The 23,134-nt window shown below is 40.2% G+C and overlaps 1 protein-coding gene across 31 annotated transcripts in view; it reads left to right on the forward strand.

The window, feature by feature from the left end:
- The window catches only part of ERC2 (ELKS/RAB6-interacting/CAST family member 2), a 904,903-nt gene that overhangs the window by 476,676 nt on the left and 405,093 nt on the right, over positions 1-23,134 (forward strand). For all 31 annotated transcript variants that reach the window (XR_011526912.1, XR_011526913.1, XR_011526902.1 and 28 more), the window contains one exon: positions 5,514-5,649. Coding sequence is in view for 16 of the 31 variants with exons in the window: in XM_070574931.1 (XP_070431032.1) it covers positions 5,514-5,649 (136 nt within the window). In the remaining 15 variants the exon portion in view is untranslated. The remainder of the gene's footprint in view (positions 1-5,513; positions 5,650-23,134) is intronic.

Here is a 23,134-nt window from a genome sequence, read left to right on the forward strand (position 1 = left end):
CAGATACTTTCTCTTTCAGGAAGGAATATCATGCTCCTGACATGTAGTACATTTGTACAATAAAAATATCTTTAGAATATTTATGATAGCTTTCTAAAATATATAGCTATGCTGAGGTACTGAATGGTATTTACAAGCTTTAAAAAAATAGGACCATCTCAGTGGTTAAAAGTAAAAGCTTTTATTATTGGAAATTCTGCATGCAATACTCATTGTCAGCTTCCATTGTGTGTGTGTGTGGCCCATCTACTTGTGCAGTCGCTTCAGGATCACAGCTCACTTACCCATGATTGTCGTAACCCTCCTGCAGTGCTTCCATTAGGATAAACTTCCAGGAATGTAACTCATCTTATTATTAAGGAAATCACAGATGGAAGCTAAATGTATGACGAGAGAGTTTAATAATGCATTCCAAAGTCCATTGTTTGAGATATTTGGAATACCTGCTGTTCCAGTGTAGGAAGCAACATATGAAATATGTGTTCACAATATCGCACAGCACATGATTACATTCACATTGTAAGCTAAGAGTGAAACAGGGAGGGAACATGCTGTCGTCTGTTCTAAGCATTTTACCTGTATTAATACATCAGCTCTTCACAATAGCTCTACAAGTTAGACACAGTTATTCCTACTTTATGTGTGAAGAAAGTGAGTACAGAGAAGTCAGAAACTTGCCCATGGTCACACAGCTAGAAAGTAGTTGACTTCTGATGGGAGCCCAGGCAGCCTGCTTCCTGAGTTTATGCTACTAGACCCTGCATTGAAGCTGCTTGTCAAAGATTCATATAACCCAGAAATTGTCTTCCATGGGGGTTGTACCATTTTACACTGCCAGTTAAACCGACATCTAGTTATTTATCCAAGAGAAATGAAAACATATGTCCACAAGAAAACTAGTACAAGAATGTTCATTGCCATCTTATTCTTAACAGTGAAAAATTGGGAACAGTCCAAATATCCATTCAACAAAGGAGTAGCTAATCAAACTGTAGTATATTCATGTTAATGTAATACTACTCAGCAATAAGATGGAAGTTATACATAATAATATGGAGGAATCTCAAAAACCTTACACTGAGTCGAAAAAGTCAGGCACAAAAGAGCATGTAGTATATGATTCTATGTATATGAAGTTCGTGAACAGACAAAATGAATCCATGTAGATAAACGTTAGAATAGTGATTACTTCTGGGCAGGGGAGGGGAAATGAGGCTGGGTGATGGCAAAGCTTTATATTTTGATTGGTCAAAAATCATTGACTTGTGCACTTAATATCTGTGTATTTTATTGTATGTATTTATACCTCACTTACACCCACACACAAATGCAGGTGGTAACATGTGAAAGCTCCCTCTTCTCCAATCCCATTCCCTTCCTCAGCGGTAACCATTGTTTACAGACTGGTATGGGATTTCCAGGAGTTTCCATTTCCATGCACGAGTGTATGTGTACATCCAAATAGGCTTTTATATTTTAACATAAATAAGATCAGACTCTATGTATTATTCTGCTACCTGCTTTCTTTTTTGATTAACAGTATGTCTTGAAGGTTTTTCCATGTCCATGCTTCAGTTTTGCCTTAATCTTCTTAGATAGCTTAGGGTTCCGTGGTATGAATGTACTTGCTTTCTTCTGCAGATGATTAGGCAGTTTTCCAATTTTCACTTTTACAGTGCTACAATGAAAAATTTTTGTACATATATATTTTGTGCACATGTGCAAGCATTTTTGTAGGCCGCTTTCCTAGAAGTGGGTTTACTTGAGCAAAAGGTGTGTATGCTTTGGTGGATACTGCCAAATTGGTTTCCAAAAATGCTTTTGTCAATTGCTCTTCTCCTGACCACATATGAGAGAGCTGGATTCTTGTATCCTCTCCAACAACGGATGTTATCAATCTTCAAAGTTTTTGAGAGCAGATGGGTAAACAATGGCATCTTGTTTCTGCTAAGATTTTAAAAGAAATTTTTATTTTCTCTTTTATGTACAAATGTACACTCACCCTGAGAGAAACATATGCATCTTCTGTCCTGTACTCATGGCTATGTAATTCTAGAGGCCTCAAAGCCTGATGCTGTCTCACCAGCAAGTTAGAGAACACTTTTTAATTTTAATTTAATGGACTATTCTAGTGAAAATAGCAGGATTCTGTCCTCTCTGACATTTATTCTTAATATGGCAGTCATTGTGGATCTTGATACCTATTGGAATTTTTTTTGTCATTTAATCCAAATTCCTTAATGATGGCTGACTTTTGAAAAGTGACATGACTTACTTTATGAAACTGGTCAATTTAAGTTGAATGTTGAAAACTGACCCTACCACTGTGTTCTCCAACTGACCTCCATCCACTCGTCATCCCATAATTGCTTTTTGAAAAATTTGTATCTTGGATATATTTTTAGTAGTGTTTCCCCAGAGAAAAATTTCACTCCAGAAACTTTTTTTCTGAACATGGAGTAGGTCAGTTTCTGGCAGAGCCATGGAATGCCCGAGTTGCCTGGCGGGTGGGAGTTTGGGAAGTGGGTATCAGTGACACCTTCTGAGGCAGTATTGCCAGAGGGCTTGGCAATCTGCACCCCCGGGGGCTCTGCCTGAGTTTAAAGACAAGTGAGAGCTGTACGGAGGTTAACATGATTTATGCAGTGTGGGTTTTCTTCTGCAGATGGGGGAAGATAGAAGGACTGATAGATCACTTACAGATTTTATTCTTGGAAATGATGAAATTATCACTAGCAAAACGTACTGCGGTCGTTCCCTCAGTCAGCATCCAGTGAGCTTCTGTGGGGTATTTTCTCTTCTCCAAGGAATCTCATATTTTTAAATTTCATGACTTCTCTACCCGCCTTCCTCTCTCTCCTCCTGCTCCATGAACTGCTGTGTCAACCTGTGCTTCAGGTAGCCTTAGGGCTTCCCTGAGGGCACCTAAGAGAGGAATTGTCTAGTAGGTGAGGCTCTGATCATCTGTTCCCACCCCATCCCCCTCCTTACCTCTATCCTACTTCTAGCAGAGCACTTCTACTTTCCCTTTTTGACTTTCAGGTAAGCTTTTATTAGAAGAAAGAGTTCTAGTACGAGAAACGTATTTGAAAAGCATGGCACTGCTGCAAAGGAGTATGTACCCTGCATATGTAATCTCTTGATGTTCACAGGAACAAAGATGAGATCATCAATTTCATTACCTTACTTTACATCAATCTAATTGGCCTAAATCCTAAGCAGTGCCTTTCAAAACCCAGCTTTTCTTTTCCACTCACTGTTGTATAAGTAAGGCAGTATTTGAAGGCGTGGTTGGAGAATGCTGAGGATAGGGCTCCATCACAATGTCTGAACTTCAATTTCCCATTTTTCTTAACTACTCTTAATTCAGGAAGGCTTTAAGGGATGCATGGATTTGGAGGCTTTTTTTTTTTCTTTTTGGATTGGAAAACACTGCAGTATCCCAGAAAGTAAGGGCTAATATGTTTGGACTGCTCCGAGAACCTTGTGGGAGTTCTTTATGCAAATAATGTTTGCAATAATAACCTATTTTATTTATCACTGGTACTTGGGAGAAAAAATGTTTTGTGATTGGTTTTATTTAATTGTTTGCTTCCAAGTTACAATAAAGTGTTTTTTTTAAATAAAAAAGGGCTCTAATTAAACAATCTCACTAGTAATACTTACCTCTCCATCACATCCTATTACTGCACTGACCCAGTTTCCTAAGGAACTGGAATATGTGCTTGTCCCAGGTTGCTGTGGGCTTTGGCACTACTATATCCTTGTTCAGTTAGGAAGCAAGAGGTCATTCTTAGCATCTTTATAGTAACCAAAAGATAATGTTCTCAAAGTAGATTAGCCTGTAGACAGTTGGTAGTTTCATATGTGTACGTTACTATAGCCAGTACAAACTGGGAAATATCAGACAAAAATTATCCAATCCAAGTAATGACTAAGGAGATGGTTATTCTATCTCACTTTCTATCCTCTTAATAAGTGTCATCGGGAATATTTAAATTGCAGCTTCAGTTGCTTCTGTAAATATTTATAAGGAACCAAAGTGTTCGGAATATTTTTATGAGCGGGATTCCTAAATAGAAGATTATTCAGCTTAGTAAACAATTCTCTTGAACATCATTTTCTTGGAGTGGCAGGGAGTAGGGGAGTATATAATTTTATGAGGGCTGGAAATAAGAGTTTCTTGTTGAGAATGGCTTCCATTTGATTATTAATTATTTCAATTTGACATGTTTGCTCTTTATCATCTAGTTCTCATCTCGTTTATATTTCCACAAGAGCACTGATTCTCAGTACTCTTGTTTTGGAAGCCAGGGCTCAGTTACAGTGGCTGACTTAGCAATGCTGGGGAGAGGGGATGAAGAGATTAGAAAGGACCCCAAATCATTCTGCTCCACCACTCTCTTCTTTTGGAATCATTGCTCCTGAGTCCCCGGTACTGCTCTCCTGCCTCCTCACATGTTGGATTAGATTTGTAATAGCTGCCATGGACATGGTTTCCTAAATCTGTGGAATGTTTTGCTAAACGCCCGCCGCCGGTTAAATAGTCCGCATTCGCCTGTCACTAGCCCCACTCCCGCCCCTGTCACTTTTAAACTCATCCTTTATCCTAGTCTTTTACTCACTGGGTCACTTTATGATTTTGCACTTTGACATCATATAGATTCATTAAGAACTTTTATTCCCAGCACCGGGGCTTTATTTAACATGATTAGCCAAAGTGTTATTCTGTTTGAGCTAAGTGATGACAGTGTATTTGATTGGAGCCTTGTAATTGTTATTTTAAAATCAAAGTAATGGATTATGATCTCAGAATAGGAACATGATCCAAAAGAATAATAATAATTAGAACAGCAGCCACTTAGAAGAAAATAAATGCCACATCACAGACCACAGGGCCCTGTGTGCCCCACGCCCTCCCTCCCTTTCAGTCCCATCTCCTTCCTTACTGCAGCCCTTCAGTTCCGAGAAGCAGTTGGGTTCTTTTGGGAATTACACTTGCTGTTCCTTCTACCTGAGGAGCTCCTTCACTGGTGCTTTCTTGGCTGGATCCTTCAAGTCTCATCCACAGTCTTGCCTCCTTAGGGAGGCCTTCACTGGCCACAGTGACTAAAGTCATCTCCCCCACTATACCACCTGTTCACACAGGCAATACACATCATCATCTCTCACAGCATGCTATTTATTTCCTTCAACGTTAGGAAACCTAAGTTGTGTCTCCTTGGTACTTGTCTGTCTTCCCCTCTGGACTCCAAGCTCCATGAGGAGGGTGAAGACTATACCTGTCTCATTCACCACTGCAGCCCCAGTGCCATCCTAGCACCTGGCACCTGGGTGCTCAAAACATATTTGTGGTTGAATGATTGGAATATTCTGAGGTCCCAACTTTACCTGAATCCATATCAAGATATTTTATACATAGTACTTAGATATTCTATACTTCATACTTCTAATGTGATAACATATGATCTTCTAGTGGTTCAATTTAACCAAGCTGTGCCGACTTTTCTCAGGCACATGAAGGATCAGAATAAGAAGGTGGCCAACCTCAAGCACAATCAACAGTTGGAAAAGAAGAAGAATGCCCAGTTACTGGAAGAAGTTCGCAGGCGAGAAGATAGCATGGCTGACAACTCGCAGCATCTACAGGTGAGCCCAGTGTTCTCCTTAATCCCTAAAGATTTGGAGATTGACTCTCTTAGAAATGTACTTATTGCTGTGGGAAAACATGCACAGAGATGGTGAACTTGCCTTTGCTCTGAGTCTAGCACTAACAGTGTACTCCCAGGGAACCCAATAGGTCTTTCTGCGTATGGAGCATCATTTTCAAAATGGTGCCCCAAAAAAGCTGATTGTGGTGGAGCCTACTAATGCTGCACAGAGTCTCTTGGTTCCTGTATCATACCTTAAGAGGTAAGGGCTGCATTTATATAGTTGGAAAGAAGCTTAAAACATGAAAGTGTCTTCCTTTTTATTGTTTTGGTGTTAGTAGAAGGGAAATTTGTGCACGTTATCATAGAAGGTATTTGGAAAAGGATGCATTAAGTTGATCTCAGACAGTTTACAAAACTGGTTTTGTTTTCTTCAAAACTCTGAGGCTTTGAGACAGATCATTATTTTGTCTTTTCTGTGGAATATAGTTATCTCTGAATAGATGGCCGTATCTCAGAAACCAACCAACTGACTGAAAACACCAACTTTTCCTCATTAACCATCCCTATTTTTGCAATGGAGTACTCCCCATGTGCTCAATAAAACATTCAAGCTAAAACAGGGCATTTGCTTTGAAGTTCCTTTATTTATTCCAGTCTGCCTTTAAAGAGAACAGTTCAAGTTCGACTTGGCTGGAGTTCATGTTAAATTTTGCTTATTAATTAGCATCTTTCTCCAGTTATATATTAGGTTTCCTCCTTGGAGATAGAAAAAGTTAGATAATTTCAATATGTACGCATAGTTAATCTTTTTAATTGACCATAAGAGAAATAAATAATTATTCCAGAGTAGGAAATATAAGGAAATGCCTTGCACAGAGCATGGCACATGGAGGCTACTTAGTCAATATTAGTTTCTTTTTTCTCTGTGTCCTGGAGGTGCCTTTATGGTGCCAATCAAGCCCCTTTGCATCAATGCCTGATTTGAATGGCACAATAGTAGCATCAGGTCCTTTATTTAGTCCTGGGACCACCTTAAAATGGACTGGTAGCTTATTTGAATCCATAGCTTCATAAATGTTCTTGGCAAATCATAGTCCAGGGGTTTGGGTCTTAGTATCCCCATCAGTCATATGAAATATTGGAATCTACAGACTGAGACAATAATAATTCAAATTTGCAGAACATTTTATTGCCTTGCCAGGGATATATTGTCATTTATTCCTAACAATAACGTTGTTGATTTTACATGGGGTATAACTAGAGTCTCAGAAAAGTTATAAAGTGAGATCCTAGTAAGTGGTGGAGGTAGATCTGACACCAGGTTTTCCTGCCTTCGAGAAATGAGTGTAGAGGAACAGTAACAGTAGTAGGCACCATTTATTGAACTTTTCAATATGCTGGGTACTATGCTACATACTTTATAGCAGCCATTTAGTTCTTATGTCACCTGGGTTAGTCAGGACTCTTAGTTGCAAGTGATAGGAAAACAACAATCTGAACTAAGCCAAAAAGGGAATCTATTGGCTCAATTAACTGAAAAGGCCAAGGGTGGACTTCAGACCTGACTACATTCAGACATTCAAACGATGGCATCAGGAATCTGTCTCCATCCTCCTTACAGGTGTGCTTTGCTCTTTCTTGTCTTGATTCCCTGGAAGGATGTCCACAGTGATGCCAGCAATGGCCACCAGGAGCTAGCCTATCTTCTATGAGTACAGTCACCCTCTTTGAGGAGAAGGGGTTTTTCTGAGTAGTTCTAGAAAAAGTTCAAAGCCTGATAGAATGCATAAATTGGATAGGCCAGGATCAGATCATGTGATCAGCTGGTACCTAGGGGAAATGGGTTAGCCTCACCCAAATCCCATGGGCTAAGAGTGAGGACAGGTGACCTCCCACAAGAAAGACAGGAGTTCTCATCAGAAGGGATTCTGGGCAGGTAAAACCACAGCAATCCTACAGCTAATATACTTTATGGGTAGATTAACTATTATCCCATTTGATATATGAGAAGAAAGAGGCTATGAGAGGTTAAATAACTCACCCTCAACTACTTAGCCAATAAGTGGCAGAGTCAGGACTCAAACCCAGATCTGACTATCTTTAGATGGTGAGAGTTCTGGAGAATTAAAAAAAGAAGGCAAGAAAAATGTGGAATAGCAGAGAGTTTTCTTGGAGTAGCTAGGATTGGAGCTGAATGAGTTTGCCATGGGAGGGACAGCGCAGTAGGGAAGGCCCTCCGGGCGGGAGAAGTATCAGGGAGGTACGGAGGTTGCACAGAGCAAGACACAGTCAGGGCACAAAACATAACAGACCGCTTGATCGTGGTGGCAGTGAGGTAAGTGTTTATCGTTACCTTTCTTTGACTCTGGAGCTAGAATGCCTACGATTCATTCCAAGCTTCAGAATTTACTGGCTGAACATCCTTGGAAGGATTACTTAACTTCCCTAAGCCTCAGTTTCCTCATCTATAAATTGGGAATAATAATTGTATCTATTCCAAAGTTGTGGTGAGGATTAAGGAGTCAATGCATATAAAAAAAATTTAGAATTGTACTTAGCAAAAGTTATGCTCAAAATAAGTGTTAATGGTTAACTGTTATAATAACAAGGAAAAGGTGAAAGAAACATTTTTTAAAAGTGTTGTTTATTATATGCAGGGGTATTTATACAGTTCTGCTTTGATGTGCATTGAGCATCAAAGTTTCTGTCTTATCTATATATAGTAATTTTTTCTTTTCTAAGGACACATCTAGTTATGGAAATTAGTGTCTGGTTTTGGCTCATGAACTTTTGTATAGCAATATTTTTATAAGGGGCCTTGATAACTACCTCATAGACCTATTCATAAAAGATAGCACAGTCTGGAATTGCTTAGTTGCATTCCTGACCACCCCAAATAAAGGACAGCATTTGAAATGCAATAAAAAGTAATCATGATTAATTTTGATGAAAATGTCTCTGGTTAAGGTTAATAGAGAGTGAAACTCCCACTTTCCTGGATTGCTAAACAGATATACTCAGATGCAATAATTACTGCCTTCTGAAGACAGGACTTTCCTTTCTAGGGGCAGTTGATTTTTTTAATATTGCTGTTGTTTTAAGTACTTCCTGTTTATAAGTTAGCCTGATAAGGCCTTTAAGTGCCAGTGAACTGGGATCTGGTTTGGTTGGCTGTTTGGTTGATTGGTTGGTGGCTGTGGGATTGGCACCTACTAAGTTTGATTTATTCTATACCAGTATTTTGTAATGGTTGGACACCCTGACTTAATGATTTCAGCCAAGTATTACATCCAGATAGGTTTTACAAATAGGTATTACATCCAGATAGGTTTTACAAATAGGTATTACATCCAGAAAAATCTCAGGTAGAGTGCTGCCTGTTTATCGTTACTATCGTTATTATTATCGCAATAATAGCTGTTGGATCAGGCTCCAAAGAGAGATCGAAGAGATTCAACCACTTTGTGTGAAAATGGGAGACAAATTTGCATGTAGATAGAGTGACCATGTTATTTATTGTCCAAACCAGGACATAACAGCAATAGGCAAAAACTGGGCCATTTGGATATATAGTCGTGCTAAGAAACATTTCATAAACCCAAACTTTAGTTCTTAAGTTTATGGTTTTATGGCAGGAATTGCAAACTCAAATGCCTTCTGGGTCTTGGCTAGTAACATAAATAAGAAATAGGTTTGCATGTAAGAAAAATTATGATATCTGGTTCTTTCAGCCTATCTTTTATGTTTGTAAATATGTATCAGTTAGCATTTGCCATAATGATGCTGTGTAGCAAATGGCCCCCAAACTCAGTGCCTTTGAAGTGTCAGTAGTTATTCTCACGGATTTTCAGGTTGACTGAGTGGCTCAGCTGCTCCAGGGTGGGCTTGCGTGGGTGCGTGTGCTTCTCGCTGCAGGTCTGTGGGTGGCCGGGGCAGCTCTGTTCCACATGTGTTCATTCTAAGATTCACCGGAAGGGGCATCAGCTACCCAGGGGATGCTCTTCTGATGACAGTAGCAGAGGCACAAGAGGGTAAGCAAAAACATTTCAGGTCTCATAAGGCCTAATCTTAAACTGACACTGTGATTTTCATGCCACCTCATTGACCAAAGCAAGGCACATGGCTGAGCTAATAGTCAAGGGTTGGGGAAGTGTACTTCACCCACGAAGAGAGCATTGTCAAGGGGTAGATACAAGCAGGGCTGAAGAATGGAGACCAATCATTCAAGCTGCTGAAAGAGACAAGGTTTGGAGAAATGTTTCTCTACTGTAAGGAAAGCAATAATATAAATACAATAAAAAATTACAGCTTCAGGGGGCCTTGGTATATGAATAGAATCAAGAATGCTGGAGGGGAACTCACAAGTTCCTGCCTCAGCAAAAGGAGTCAGGACCACTAATTTCTGGCTGAATGTTGCCATAAAGGTGGGCCTGGGTTTGAGAGACCTTCTGATTGTTGTAAAGTGTAAATTTTTATGTGAAATCTATGGGTTTGATAAAGTTGGTTCAATTTTTTTAAACACTCTATGGAACCAATGCAGCACATGTGCAGGTGGATTGCCCATTGGTTCGGAGCCTTTATGGCACAGCCTTGGAGGGTTGTGGGATAGAGCCTATCCCATTGGGCTCACATGGTGTAAATAAAGAGACTAAGGATGCGCCCTAGCTCGCTCAACTGGACCCAGAGAAAACAGATGGCAGTTTAGAGTATTTGCCCTGAATCCTTTTTTTGTTGGAAAATACTTTAACTACCTTGCATTACTGTTTCTCAGAGGAAATACCCACAATCTATAGCAATAGAGTGTTCTTGATTTAACTTCTTAGATTGTTTTTTGGAGAACTGACAAGGAGAACAGGAAGGGATATATAAAGAGCCATGAAGTTGAAATACTGGCCCTTGAGTAAGAGTAAGGCAGAGAACCTCTCTGATCCTCACTTTTTTCATCTTTAAGTGGGGGTCACAATCTCTATCTCCCTGCATGGGTTAAATAAGATGAGGTTTATGAAAGATCACAATCCCTGATCTATGTGGGGCTCTGTTTCTAGAGCTTTCTCCCAGGGAGACTGATAATGAGCTTTTAACCATAGAAGACAGTGACCATTGGGAGTATCGGCCAACAAAGCCTTTGCAGCTATTTTATGCTGATGAGTAACACAGAGAGCTCACACTAGTAAATGAAATTTTCCAATAAAGCATTCAAAAAACATTTGTGGCAATAAGGAAGAAAGAGTAAAACATTTTTCAAGTTATTTTTAATTGCGTGTGAAAAGAAGACGTGAAAGATTGTGATTTTCTTGTACAATTCTGTAGAACTGTTCCCCAGGGCACAGATTGTAGAGCATGATGTTTGTGTCTGGCCTCGGGGCTTTGGGCTTCTGTGTGTCCCGTTAGAGCCCGCATGGAGATTTTTCGACAGGTGTCTTTCCGGAGATTCACACTAAATTGTCATTACCAGAATGGGATGCATTTTTCTCCCCAACCTCTAGCTATTTCTTGCTGAGTAAATATGCCAATTTGAAATCCCAGTGGACAGCTTTGTAGGTTTTGGCTGCATTTTTCCCTGTGCAGCTTATTGAGTTAATGAACTAACATTCTAAGAAATGCACAAGCCAATATTTTATGTTCCTTTTCTGTTGTGTGTCTGCAGAATTCTCTTCAATTTATTGCCTGAAAACTAAAGTCTGTTCTTCTGTGCTTCCGTTTCCAAATTATAGGTTCCCAGGGAACTGTAAAGTTTCTTCTCTGCCAGTGGTTAAACCCAAGTGTGATCAGTTTAAAAAGCAAATGAATGTTCCCATTTATTCTTGTCTTTTTAGTAGAGTTTTAAAAAATAAAAAAAAGCTAGAAAGACAATTTTATCTTTCAATTTGTGCAACTCTGTACATCCATATCTTTTTTCTGAGGGGACTTCCTTTACTTTGCTCCTCCAGTTAGAGTTGGAATCAGCTAAGCGAGGAAGTGTAACAAACAACGTAAACCTCAAAAATGTGTAGGTTTCAGCAAAACATATAGCTCATTATGATGTTCCCAAGCTTTGCTAAGTTACTTCTTCACAGAGGGACATGTATGTTTTAAGCAGCAGTTTTTAAGTCTCGTATCTCTGTGTCCATCTCTCCAAGTCACTGAGTTAAGTTCTCTTTCAATTCCCTAAGCTTAAAATCATTACTTTAACTGTGATCTATGTTCATGTGTTATGGTATACTTCTGAGTACTGCCATTAGAGGAAACCTGACCAGGAGAGTTAAGAGATTCATCGTTGTCAAAACACGTTTATTTAGTTCCTAGTTTTTCATGGCTGTTCGATAGGCATGGTGTAGAGTGATTTAGGAAGGCTCCATTTCAGCCATCTTGTTCAACATATGGAAAGATGAGAAGAGCCATCCTAACATAGGTTTAAAAGAAAAGTCCACATTTGGTCAAATTTTCATTAGAACTTAGTATGATTTTTTTAAAACTACGAAGTGTTTTATTTTGTTTGTCTTGCGATTTTCTACCTTGATGGGTAGAGATTGGGAAGTTCCATTAAGTTGTGGATAAATTCCATTGCGTTGTTAAAATGTGGGCTGAGCCTCATGCAACATTTCCAGACTCTGGTCATGGTTTCAGACGACGAGAAGTATTCAAGTATTTGCTAGTCTGCGGAGGACACAGAACATTGGCGAATAGGACTGAGGGTTAGTACAGAAGTGCCTTCTTTCCTGGGGGATTTATTTTGACATTTGTTTTTCTTTCACACTATAATCCCCCACGAGCCAGAAACGACTTTTGTTGTAGCGGGTCCCTCTAGGCAGTCTCAGAAAAAGCTTATTTGACAATCAGTTTCTAGTAGCCTTGAGTTGAAGTCGTTACTCTTTGTAGTAACTCATAGACTGTCAGCAGTGACAAGGCATCCTGCGCAATGTATTTGGGAACTAACCATTTGTTAGAAATGTTCCAAGAAGCCAAGTGAAATCGTGTAAATAAAACTGTTGTATGTGGAGTTTTTCTTCTTTCCTCCCAATAAAGTATTACTTGTTTTTCCAAATGTGCAGTAACTTGCATATTTCTTCTGAGAAACGTCTTCTGCTTTTTCCTGAGGATTTGTGACCTAATCCTCCACTTCATACAGCCCCTCTGTACAAACACAATATATATCTATGGAAAAGAGAGGTTTACCCTTAATCAAGTGTCGCCTAATCTACCTACTAAATTACCCCCTGGAGACAGAGTGGGGTTCATTATTCTTTTCTGAAGGGTTTTTAGGTTTCGCTCCATTTGTGGCTCTTCGGCAGTCCTCAGGAAGGTGAATGTTTGTTTGTCATAGATTGAAGATCCTGCTGAATGAAATGCAACATATTTGTCAAGTGAAATCATTGTTATTATGGGAGTAGAGTCTTGAATGCTCTGGAATGACAAAGCTGGAGAAGATGGGGGCTGGAAAAAGGAATCTTGTTGGAATGAGACAGCAATCTCATATTCATTTTGAGGGAGGTTGCTAAGGAAGAGCAGACTATTTTTGAAATGTCATCCCATTTTGTGCCTTTTGGTCTTAAAATATAAATCGAAAAGGGAAAGGCAGCCTGTGTCCTACTGTGATCTCCAGTGAGAATTAGAAGCAGACACAGATGTGCTAAAAGGAAGGGTGTGCTTCAGCTCTAAGGAGAGAAGAGAGCTCGCTTTGTAGAGTCTGCCTTTCCTCTGTTGACCTTTAACTCTGGCTTTTTCTGAGGTGAGGTTTGGGCTATAAACTGCAGGCATCATTTTTATATGTTTATTGAAATCCCTGCTGGTGATCAGTTTAGTCAATAATAACAACAACAATGCATCTCAGCCAGAGCCCTGTGTGCCTCTTGAAGTGCTTTAACGGGTGATCTTCATGCTGCATCCTCCCATCGACCTTGAGGATTGGGTGGGGCGAGTTTGTACATCTCCATCTTATAGATGAGGAAACTGAGCCTCAGACCATTGTTCACTGACTCATCCATAGTCATGGGTCTTATTAAAGGCAAAGCTTTGAGGTGGCACCCATGCTTAAGAGTCCTTCCGGTGAAGATCAGACTAAGGCTCAGCTTTTGGACACTGAAGAAAATGCTTTCCTAGGCAGAAGTTTCTAAACCAGAAGATGTGCTTTAAGGAAGTTGTGCCACTGAGAAATGAAAGATTTAAGGTGTGTACTTGGGAGCAGCCAAATGTTTTTCTATTCTGCTTGAATCTGTAGCATGTGCATTATAATTTTCAAAGCAGATGCAATGAAGGCATTACCGAAGAACTCACACTTTGAACGCAAGGGGACTGAGAAAAGAAAAAAATTCTGACAGCACACCTTATTACTTTTTCAAAGGTAAAATTTACATAATAACTCACACACATGGCATTCGGTAATCCCTAGGGGGCAGTCGTGTTCAACATGCATCAAAAGAACCAGTCCAGTTAAACCAGCCCTCCCTAGGCGGGGTAATTAAGGCAGGTTTGCCCTGAGATATGGCTAACAGAGGTTAGTCAGGAGGGCACCTGCAAATCACGGTGCGTGTCACCTCGACATCAATGGGCTCTTTCTAATAGATGTGGGTGTTTCAGCAAATCGCTGCCTAAGGCAGAGACCTGGGCATGGCTAATTTTTAAAAATGTTAACTTTGACTTATGGCTTGTCCAAAGCATTGCGAAGCTGTATATTCAAACACTCTAGATTAAGGAAATGACAATCAATGACATGGGCAATGATTTAGATGGAAATATTGCAAAAAGAATATAAAACTATAAAATCTGTTCCTATTCACTTAATAGTCTCTCCTATAATACGTGTTTGGGAAGTTGGTAATTTGAATTTATGACACTTTTAATTTCTTCGCTATTACACTTTCCTTTTACATCTTACTTATTTATGTTGCCTGGAAAAGCCCTGCAAGGTTAAGCAATCATAGGTTTTTCTTACTAGACAAGCCTCCTGTTTTGCTGATGAGGGAAGTAGGGCCCAGCAAAGGCAAATGAGCTGCCCAAGATCCCAGAGGGAGCTATTGGCAGAGGGGATACCAGATCCTAGGCCTTTTGCATCCTTGTCCAGTGCCGTTTGTGTAGTCCATTGGTTCCATAAGACATGTCTGCCTTCAGTAGGATTTGAACCATTAACCCTCTAGCCCACAGGTCAGGCCTGTGCTCCCTCAGTGCTGGATATTAGATTGACCATCTAAGATGACATAAAATTACCCCTCATAGTAAACTCAGATTTATGCCTGTTTTATAAACAGGATATTCTATCTCCTGTCTCTCTTATGTCTTTAAAATTAGAGTAACTAAAGAAGAAAATGACAAATCGGTGGTGAAGAAAATTGTGAGAACAGACTATGGAACTTAGGACTCTTTGGATGATAAAGAAAAATTGGTTTAAGTTATTTATATCTTTACCACTTTTCCTCCTCCATAAAGGGATGTCACCCCTAAAGAGACTCAGGAAGTCTCTTATCATGGAAAACAAGTGTGGATTGTTTAGACAGTTTAACAATAAGAATGACAGCTGCTGCTTTTTATTGAGCAATGAACTAGGCCAGGGATAATGTCTTTAGTTGAGTTCCCTGGGAAATCGAGAGTCTGAGATTAACATGTAGGAGGTTTATTGGGGGTGCTGTCAGGAAAGGAGGGCAGCAGGACTGGGCACGGGGAAAAGGTGAACTGTAGTGTAGTTAGTTGTAACAAAGGCCTCAGCAGTTCCTGTCAGTTGCTCTGGAGTTGTGGTGGCTATTTGGAGGGAGTTAACCCCAATCTAGAGGAGAAGGCTGGGTCTTGGTAACCCCTTATCAGCAAGTCAGTGGAGATGAGCAACCTCTGGGGAGGGTATAACCTTGGGTAGGACAGCTCTCAGGGAAGGCACATCCCAGGCAGCTGGGAAACGAGTGCCTTCTCAAGAGGGATCTGGGCAGCGCACCACTGCATCCACAGCAAATCTCCCATATGTATGTTGTGCTCACCGCTTTGACACCCATGGCAGACATGTACAGCTGATCTCAGGACTCTTGCCCACCCAGTTTCATAATTCTTTTCCATACAAGCAGCTGTTAAAAACCTATCCTAGTTGGCTAAGTTGCTCTGTATACACACTGACTTGCTTAATCTTCCCAAGAAACTAATGAGGTTGCAGCTATCTTTAAAACCATTCTATAGATGAGAAAGACTTGGTCATGCGAAACAAGAGAAGGAGCTGGAATTCTTTGTCAGGTCTCAGCCATGAGTAGGGCATCCCCTCTCTCCTGTTTGGAACTGTTTCTTTACGTGCTTCAGTTTGGCCACAATAACTATAGTAATGGTGAAGATGATGGTCAGGTACTCCTAAAACAGATGAGAAAGTTAGGTGGCATAAATTTGGGTGAGGAGGCTTCACGTGGGCTTTTTGGGGAAGTGGATAAGCTTCTTTCAACTGAGATAGACCGAAATGCTATTTCTTTTTTTACATGCCAAAATTTCTAAACTTTAAGAATGAAATGCTCCTTCAAGCGTCTGAGGCTCTCCCTTCAGTTCATAAGGCAGTCCTGCTGATGCTTTCTGAGGACTTTTACATGCCAGGCGCTGTGCTCCCTGCTGGGACTTAACAATCAGTAAGGCAGGATTTTTTACTTCGAATGTCTCAGGGTCTTTTCTCCTGACTAAAGTTGTCTTTCCGAGCGTTTGATTTGCAGCAGCTTCTGTAAGTAAACCAGAACGTGTATTCCTGGGCTGCTGCTTAGTCTGGCGGAGAAGACTGTTTAAAGGAGGTAACTAACAACGAGGATGTGTCTGCAGCTGGAGGCTTGGCTCTGGTGAGCCGGAGCAGAAGCTTGCAGATGGCCTTCTGAAGCACAGCTCTGCAGCAGGCCTACACGTGTCAGAGTAGGTGAAGGATGAGGGTACCAAGGGAGTGCAGAGGCTAGGTTCCATTCTAGGCTCAGTCACTAATTAGCTATGTGACTTTGAGCAAATGATTTTTTTTTTAATTGAGGTTATGATAGTTTACAACCTTGTGAAATTTCAGTTGTACATTATTATTTGTCAGTCATGTTATAGGTGTACCACTTCACCCTTTGTGCCCATCCCCCACCCGCCTTTCCCCTCGTAACCACTAATCTGTGAACTTTGTCCATGTGTTTGTTTATCTTCCACATATGAGTGGAATCATACAGAGTTTGTTTTTATCTGTCTGGCTTATTTCGCTTAACATAATACCTTCAAGGTCCATCCATGTTGTTGTGAATGGGACAATTTTATCCTTTTTTATGGCTGAGTAGTATTGCATTGTGTGTGTGTGTCTATATATATATATATATATATATATATATATATATACACACCATACCTTCTTTGTCCAGTCATCACTTGATGGTCAGAGCAAGTGATTTTTTTGGTCTCTGAGCCTGTTTTCTCATCTGCAAAATGAAAGGCTTGTATTGGGGTAAGGCCCTTTTCAATTCTGAAATCCTGAAGTCGTGAGACTAACTGAAATATACATACATGTGAAGATTTAAAAACACCATCCAAGATGGCAGCTCCTGGACCAAGTGGGGTTGCTACTGCCCAAATAGAGCATTCATGTCAGTGGCAAGGATGTCTTCCAGTTGGGAATTCAGGAAAATGGGGTAATTGGTCTCTTTCAGTACCAGCCCAGTAATATATTATCTGGCTTTAAATATAATTTGTTCTAAAAATTCTTTCTGTTCTCTATCTGAAGTGCAAGGTCTGCCATTTTGAGAAAACTTTTGTAATGTGCACTAAAACATGGCTTTTTTTCTTTAGTCGGTTATAATAATACATCCTCTAATTGTTACTTTGTTTGGTATAAGATAAAGATTAGAACTGTGACAGTCTGGACACAAGATACACAATACAGGAACTCCTCAGAATTGAACCACTTGGGTTACAGATTTATTTCTTAAGGGCAGGAGCTATGTGGCTTTTAAATGTAATTGTTAGCGAAGTAGACTATTATTTTAATAAGCCACTATGTCAATAGGAGCTATTTTTTCCCCTCAACTGTGTGGGTCATAGTGAGCTGTGGGAAAATAGAAAAGAGACTAATTTGACAAAAACCGGGTTGATATTATCTAGGTTTGCATTTCCCAAAGCATGTTTATCAAAATGAGCTTCTATGAGATACTATTAGAAAAAAGGGTTCCATTTGTCAAAGGCCTTTGGAAAACAATACATACTCTATCCTTCACTTGGAGAATCACTGTGCATATTAGCGTATTAAAAACTCTGAGAAGTCCTGTGGTCGAGAGAACTGTTTACTGTTCTTTAATCCAAAATTTCTCCAAATCATTTGACAAAAGAAGTCTTTATTTTTTTTTCTGGAACACCTATTAACATTGCAAATAGCTAGTATTTTGTGCAACTTGGGTAAATGCTGATCTAGGCAATTCATAGTGCTGATAACTGAGATGTGCAGTCAGCTCTTTGATTAGGGTGTAAGGTTGAACAAACTCTGCAGTGACACTTTATTAAACGTAGTATTATCTTTGCTGAATAAGAATTCACCTGGGCATCTTGCAATAGCTTTGTACATGCTACTTGATTAAAAAACAGTTCTGTCCAAATGATTGGCCAAGAAATTTCTACTTCTGGTATCCTTTAAAAAATTGACCTTATTAAAGAAGTTGACACGAAGCAAACTTGAAAAATGTTTATGACAAGCATAGTAATATTTCCTTCTATCACTTCTTGGACTTTGGGATCTGCACTGACTTTGGATTATAAAGTCGCATTATGCTATGCCCCAAATCCAAATTTGATAAAGAATGTTTTGGAGGAAGATGTAGAAATTATTTCAACCTTAAAATTTAAAATTGAATTTTTCAGGTATCCATTGTTAGTTCTCACTTGGATGCAGTTTTGCCCTCTTCCTACTAAAGCAGTTCATTGGCAGTGTGGAGTATAGCGCTTTAGGTCCTTGTTATGCTGTCAAAATCAATTATACGGGTTGGAAATGAAGCACAGAGCGTCCCTGTGTCATTACCAGCAGGCTTATTTTTATTTTGGTTTTACTTTTTTGGCTGTGAAAGGATCCTTATGAGAAATTAGAAAACCGCAAATTTGAAAATGTTAACAGTTGAACGATATAACCTTGAATGTACGTCTCCTGGATCATAATTTGGCCTATAATTTCTGAATGAACTGCACCTCTCTTAACCTGGCTTAATGATGGCTTTGCCCTTTTACTCATCTTACAAGATTATTTTCCACCTTACTCTAAATGGAGGATTAAGGCCGTACTAGACTGTGGCTTGGTTCACCTGGATAAAGTTTCACTTCACAAGAATCACCACCACGTGTACACTGGAGTCCAATGTTTGAGACCAAGGTAGTAGTTAGAATTGTATCTTTAGGGGCTGTGAAGTCTGGAAGATATCTTACAGGTGGTGGGAGGGCCCTCTTTTCAGTTGTAACAGATTCTGTAATGTTTTTAATTCTCAGAGCTTATTTTTTTCCCCATATAAAAATAAGGTCATATGTCTGTGTTTTAAATGCTTATGAAACGAAAGTTTTGTTCATGTATTCATTCACTTCACAGCCATTTGTCTCAGGCTGTGTAGTAACCTCTTGGTTGTCTGAGACCAGGTTCTTGCTTCTCCCTCACTCTATCTAATGGGCAGACAGAACCATAGACATAATCATAATATAAGACACACTAGGAGATGGGGGAATAAAGCCCAAAGAGACTTTTTTTGTGGGTTGAACTAAGGTGTAGCAGTTCAAGTTCAGAAGATGAACATTCTAAGCAAAGGCAGCCTAAGTGTTTCCACCAAGGCAGCGCCTGCAGCTGTTTTGGGTTCTCCACAGATGTTTCCAGGCTGAGGGCTGGACCCCTTCCCTGATTCTGTTGAGCACTTCCTTCCATCATTTATGAGTCAGGAAGTATCATCGTATATGCCCGAATATAAGCCACCCTGATTGTAAAACCACCTATATTTCTCAAAGAGAAATTTCAAAAATTGTTTTGAAATTCAAATATATAAACTTATAGGGATATAGATAAAATAGTCAAGATATCTACTTATGATCTTTACTTTGTTTAGTTACATTTAAAATCACTTATTGCGCAACATGTCAGAGTACTTTTTGCCACTCTTGTATTTCATGGCACAATCTGCCTTGAACTCTCCACAAGCATCCTCTACCTGAGAGTCAGTGGCCGTCTTGGAAGGGCTTTTCCATCTTCTGGTGTAGTCTTCCTAGCCCAGTCAGCTTCACCTCTGAGAGGTTTGACTCCACTACTTTGGGTGCCTATATGTGAGCCACTCACTGGAGTCTTGCACAAAGCCACAGACAGCCATTCATGTAGCATTAGCAGGATTTGCTTTACAATTTTTGGGTAGCTGTAAATATCTTTTATCTTTTTATAATGCAGAGTTGTAGTTGCTAAGGTGTGTTTTTACCACCCTGGTTAAGATCGTGGGCTCCTAGGTTGACTCCTCATGTTGCCGCTTGCTAGCTGTGTGATGGAAGACGACTTGTTAAACTTCTGTATCTCAGGTGATAGTACCCATTTCCTAGGGCTGTGGTCATTTAGATAATAGCACCCAGCACAGAGCAAGTGTTGGCTAGTGCCGTGATGATGCTGATGAGGGTGCTGATGATGTCATGTTGTTCAGCATTTACACTGGTGAGGGCTCCTCAGAGACCTTACATAAGCTGCAGCACCCTGTGTGATTGGCCCTGGTTTTCTTTGGGACACCTCCTCTCCTCCTGCTGTCACCCTCACTCACTGCTTCAGCATACCAGTCTCCAAGCCTCCCCTGCCCTTGAGTCTTGGATCTTGCTCTTTCCTTGACTAGAACCTTCTTTCTTCACATACATGTGTAACTTCTTCACTTTGTGCAGGTCTCTGCTCAAATGTTATCTCTTCAGAGAGGCTTTCTCTGAATGTTCTTTCTAGTTAGTTGTTCTTGTCGTTCTTTATGTCCCAACCTTACTTTATCTTTCTTCATCATGCGTATCGCAACCTAAAAATAATAATGTACAGTTATTTGTGTACTTGTTTCCTAGCTGTCTTTCCCATGAGCACATGGGACTTTGTCCATCTCCCTCACTGTAATGTAGGACTCTCTTTTGTGTCCAGAACAGGGTTGGCCCAGGGTAGGCATTCAATAAATATTTCTGACTAACTGAATAAATAAATTATTATAAGTGAGCAGAATGGAAAATAAGCTCCCATAGCATTTCTGTGGATTGGAATCAGCTGCCTGGCACACAGTGGAGAAGGACTGGGGAGCTGTGTCCAGGAAGGAAGAGAAGAATGCCAACACTGGTCAGCAGTATGTGCTGGGGGCTAGGGAGAGAGCAGGGGGCTGTGGGTTTTGAATGGGACTTGATGGTGACCTCCTTGGAAGTGAAGACCTGTGTCTTATTCAGCTCTGTTGTGTCAGTGCCCATAGGTAATAAGATAATAATAATAATTTATTATTAATAAATGTGGGATAAATGGATGGATGAATAATCAGATTGGCTAACCATAAATAGAGGGTGCACCATCTAGATCTGTCATGAGGTTTGTTTGGACAGGGCATTCCTGCAAGAGGCATTCTTGTTCTCACTTGAAGATGTGAGTCTTTAGAGATCTGCCCTGGTTGTTTTTCCTTTCTTGTTTGAGCTGCAGGGGGCACCCGTTCTCACTGGAAGCTGCCTGGAGTGGCTGTCAGAGCAGGGAGAGGCAACATAACAAGGTGGCCAGAGGAAACTTAATTCTCACCCTGCACTCAGAGCGACTGCTGTGTGGGGCAGGCACCCCGTATGCACACATTTAGGAAACACAGTCTGCCGACTGGAAACATCTGGAGAAAGGTGGCAAAATGAGCAGCAGACCCTTAGAGCAGGTTTCCCTTTGTGTTTTAGTTCTCCAGTGAAGCGGCACTTTTGTGAGTGTTTAGATCTTTGACTTGGTAACTGTTGTATGAGTAAAGAATTTTGTCATTAGCAAAGAGTTTGTTGGTTGTTTAATTGACAGATGGGTGGAGTCGTTGAGTCATTCACAACCGTGCACTGGGCACCTGCTGTGTGCTGGCCAGCATGCAGAGAGCGCTGAGTCTGTGTGAGCATGATGGCTACGTCACTACCACCATCTTAAACAGTCCAGTTTTGGACACTCACGTTTCCAAATGGGTGTTCCCCTTCTCAGCCGTCACCCAGTGGAGCTTGTGTACATTTCCCAGCATGGCAGCTGTTACTCAAAAGATTTCCAGAGCTCTTCTGTCCACCTATAAAGCCACACAAGAGACCTTACTCTTTTGTAATCACAACGTGTTCTTTCGCAAAACCAGTTTCCTACTTTAATCAGCAGCCTTATTCCCCAGACTTGATTCTAAAAGACATGTGGCTATAAAATTATGCCACTGGCATGATACTTTGTCGCAAAAATGTGCCAGCCTCTGAAGATGGTTCCAAAGGTGAGCTTCCCAAAATGTCTTGGAGAAAAGGCTGCCTCTTTGGAATAAGTAACAACCTGCAAGTTGGCTACTTAGAATGAGGATGATATGTATGGAGACGGGAATGTTCTGGCATATTTTATAACCTTACCTTTTTTCTTTCAGACCACATTATTTTATTTTGAAGTGAAGCAAGCTAGTTTTTAGGCATCATATAAATAGTACACCGATTGAGTTTCGAACTTTTCAGATGACTGCTTCTATACCGTGAAAGAGTTGAAGTCATTGACAACCACACAAAAACTTTGTTGCCAAAATTACGTCGACATGACAGTGTGGATGACACTGACTTCTTGGAGGCCTAAATTAGCCAAAAAATTCTCTGAGTTCTTCCCAATTTGTTTTCTTTATCTAGATCTGGTTTTTGTTCCTTTCCCGTTTCCCATTTCATAGGGCAGGCTGCATATCAATGGCTGTCACTTTTTACTCTTTAATCTAGAGTTACATAGGCCTGGAATCCATTTTTTCTTCTACCACTTTTCAGTTGTGTGATGAGATTTCTTATTCTTGCTGTGCCTCAGTTTTCTCGTCTTTAAAATGGGGATAAGAAGACTGTCTACCTCATAGGTTTATATGAATCAACGACATCTCAATATAAAGTCATTATCACACTTCTCTGTGCATAGAATGTGCTCAGGGAATGATAAATACAGTTCCTTTTGCCATCATCATCATTATTGCCGTCTAGCATTGACCAAATAATCAGTCATTTTCTGGTACAATTGATTGAGGCCATTGTTAATTTTAGGTTTTCTGTTACACTTTCAGTTCCTTGGGTTATACTGTATTAGATTTGCATGCCTGTTCTGGTAGTTTAGCATTGATTAGGAGAAAAATCCAAGATTTATGTTTCCGTGTACTTTTTCCCAGCATCGTAAATTTTTAAAACTTTTCTTAATGTTTGGCAGCAAGCCATACCCTTATTGTTTGAGCACACATGCACATATGGTATATATGCATATCTATGGATATATATACACACGTATGTATATCCATTCCCAGATTGTTTTATTTTCTTGCCTTGAAACATCATAGCCTCCTTCCTTCTGCTTGCTGGCG

Source organism: Equus przewalskii, chromosome 15 (genome assembly GCF_037783145.1).
Source record: "Equus przewalskii isolate Varuska chromosome 15, EquPr2, whole genome shotgun sequence".
Classification (NCBI taxonomy): domain Eukaryota; kingdom Metazoa; phylum Chordata; class Mammalia; order Perissodactyla; family Equidae; genus Equus; species Equus przewalskii.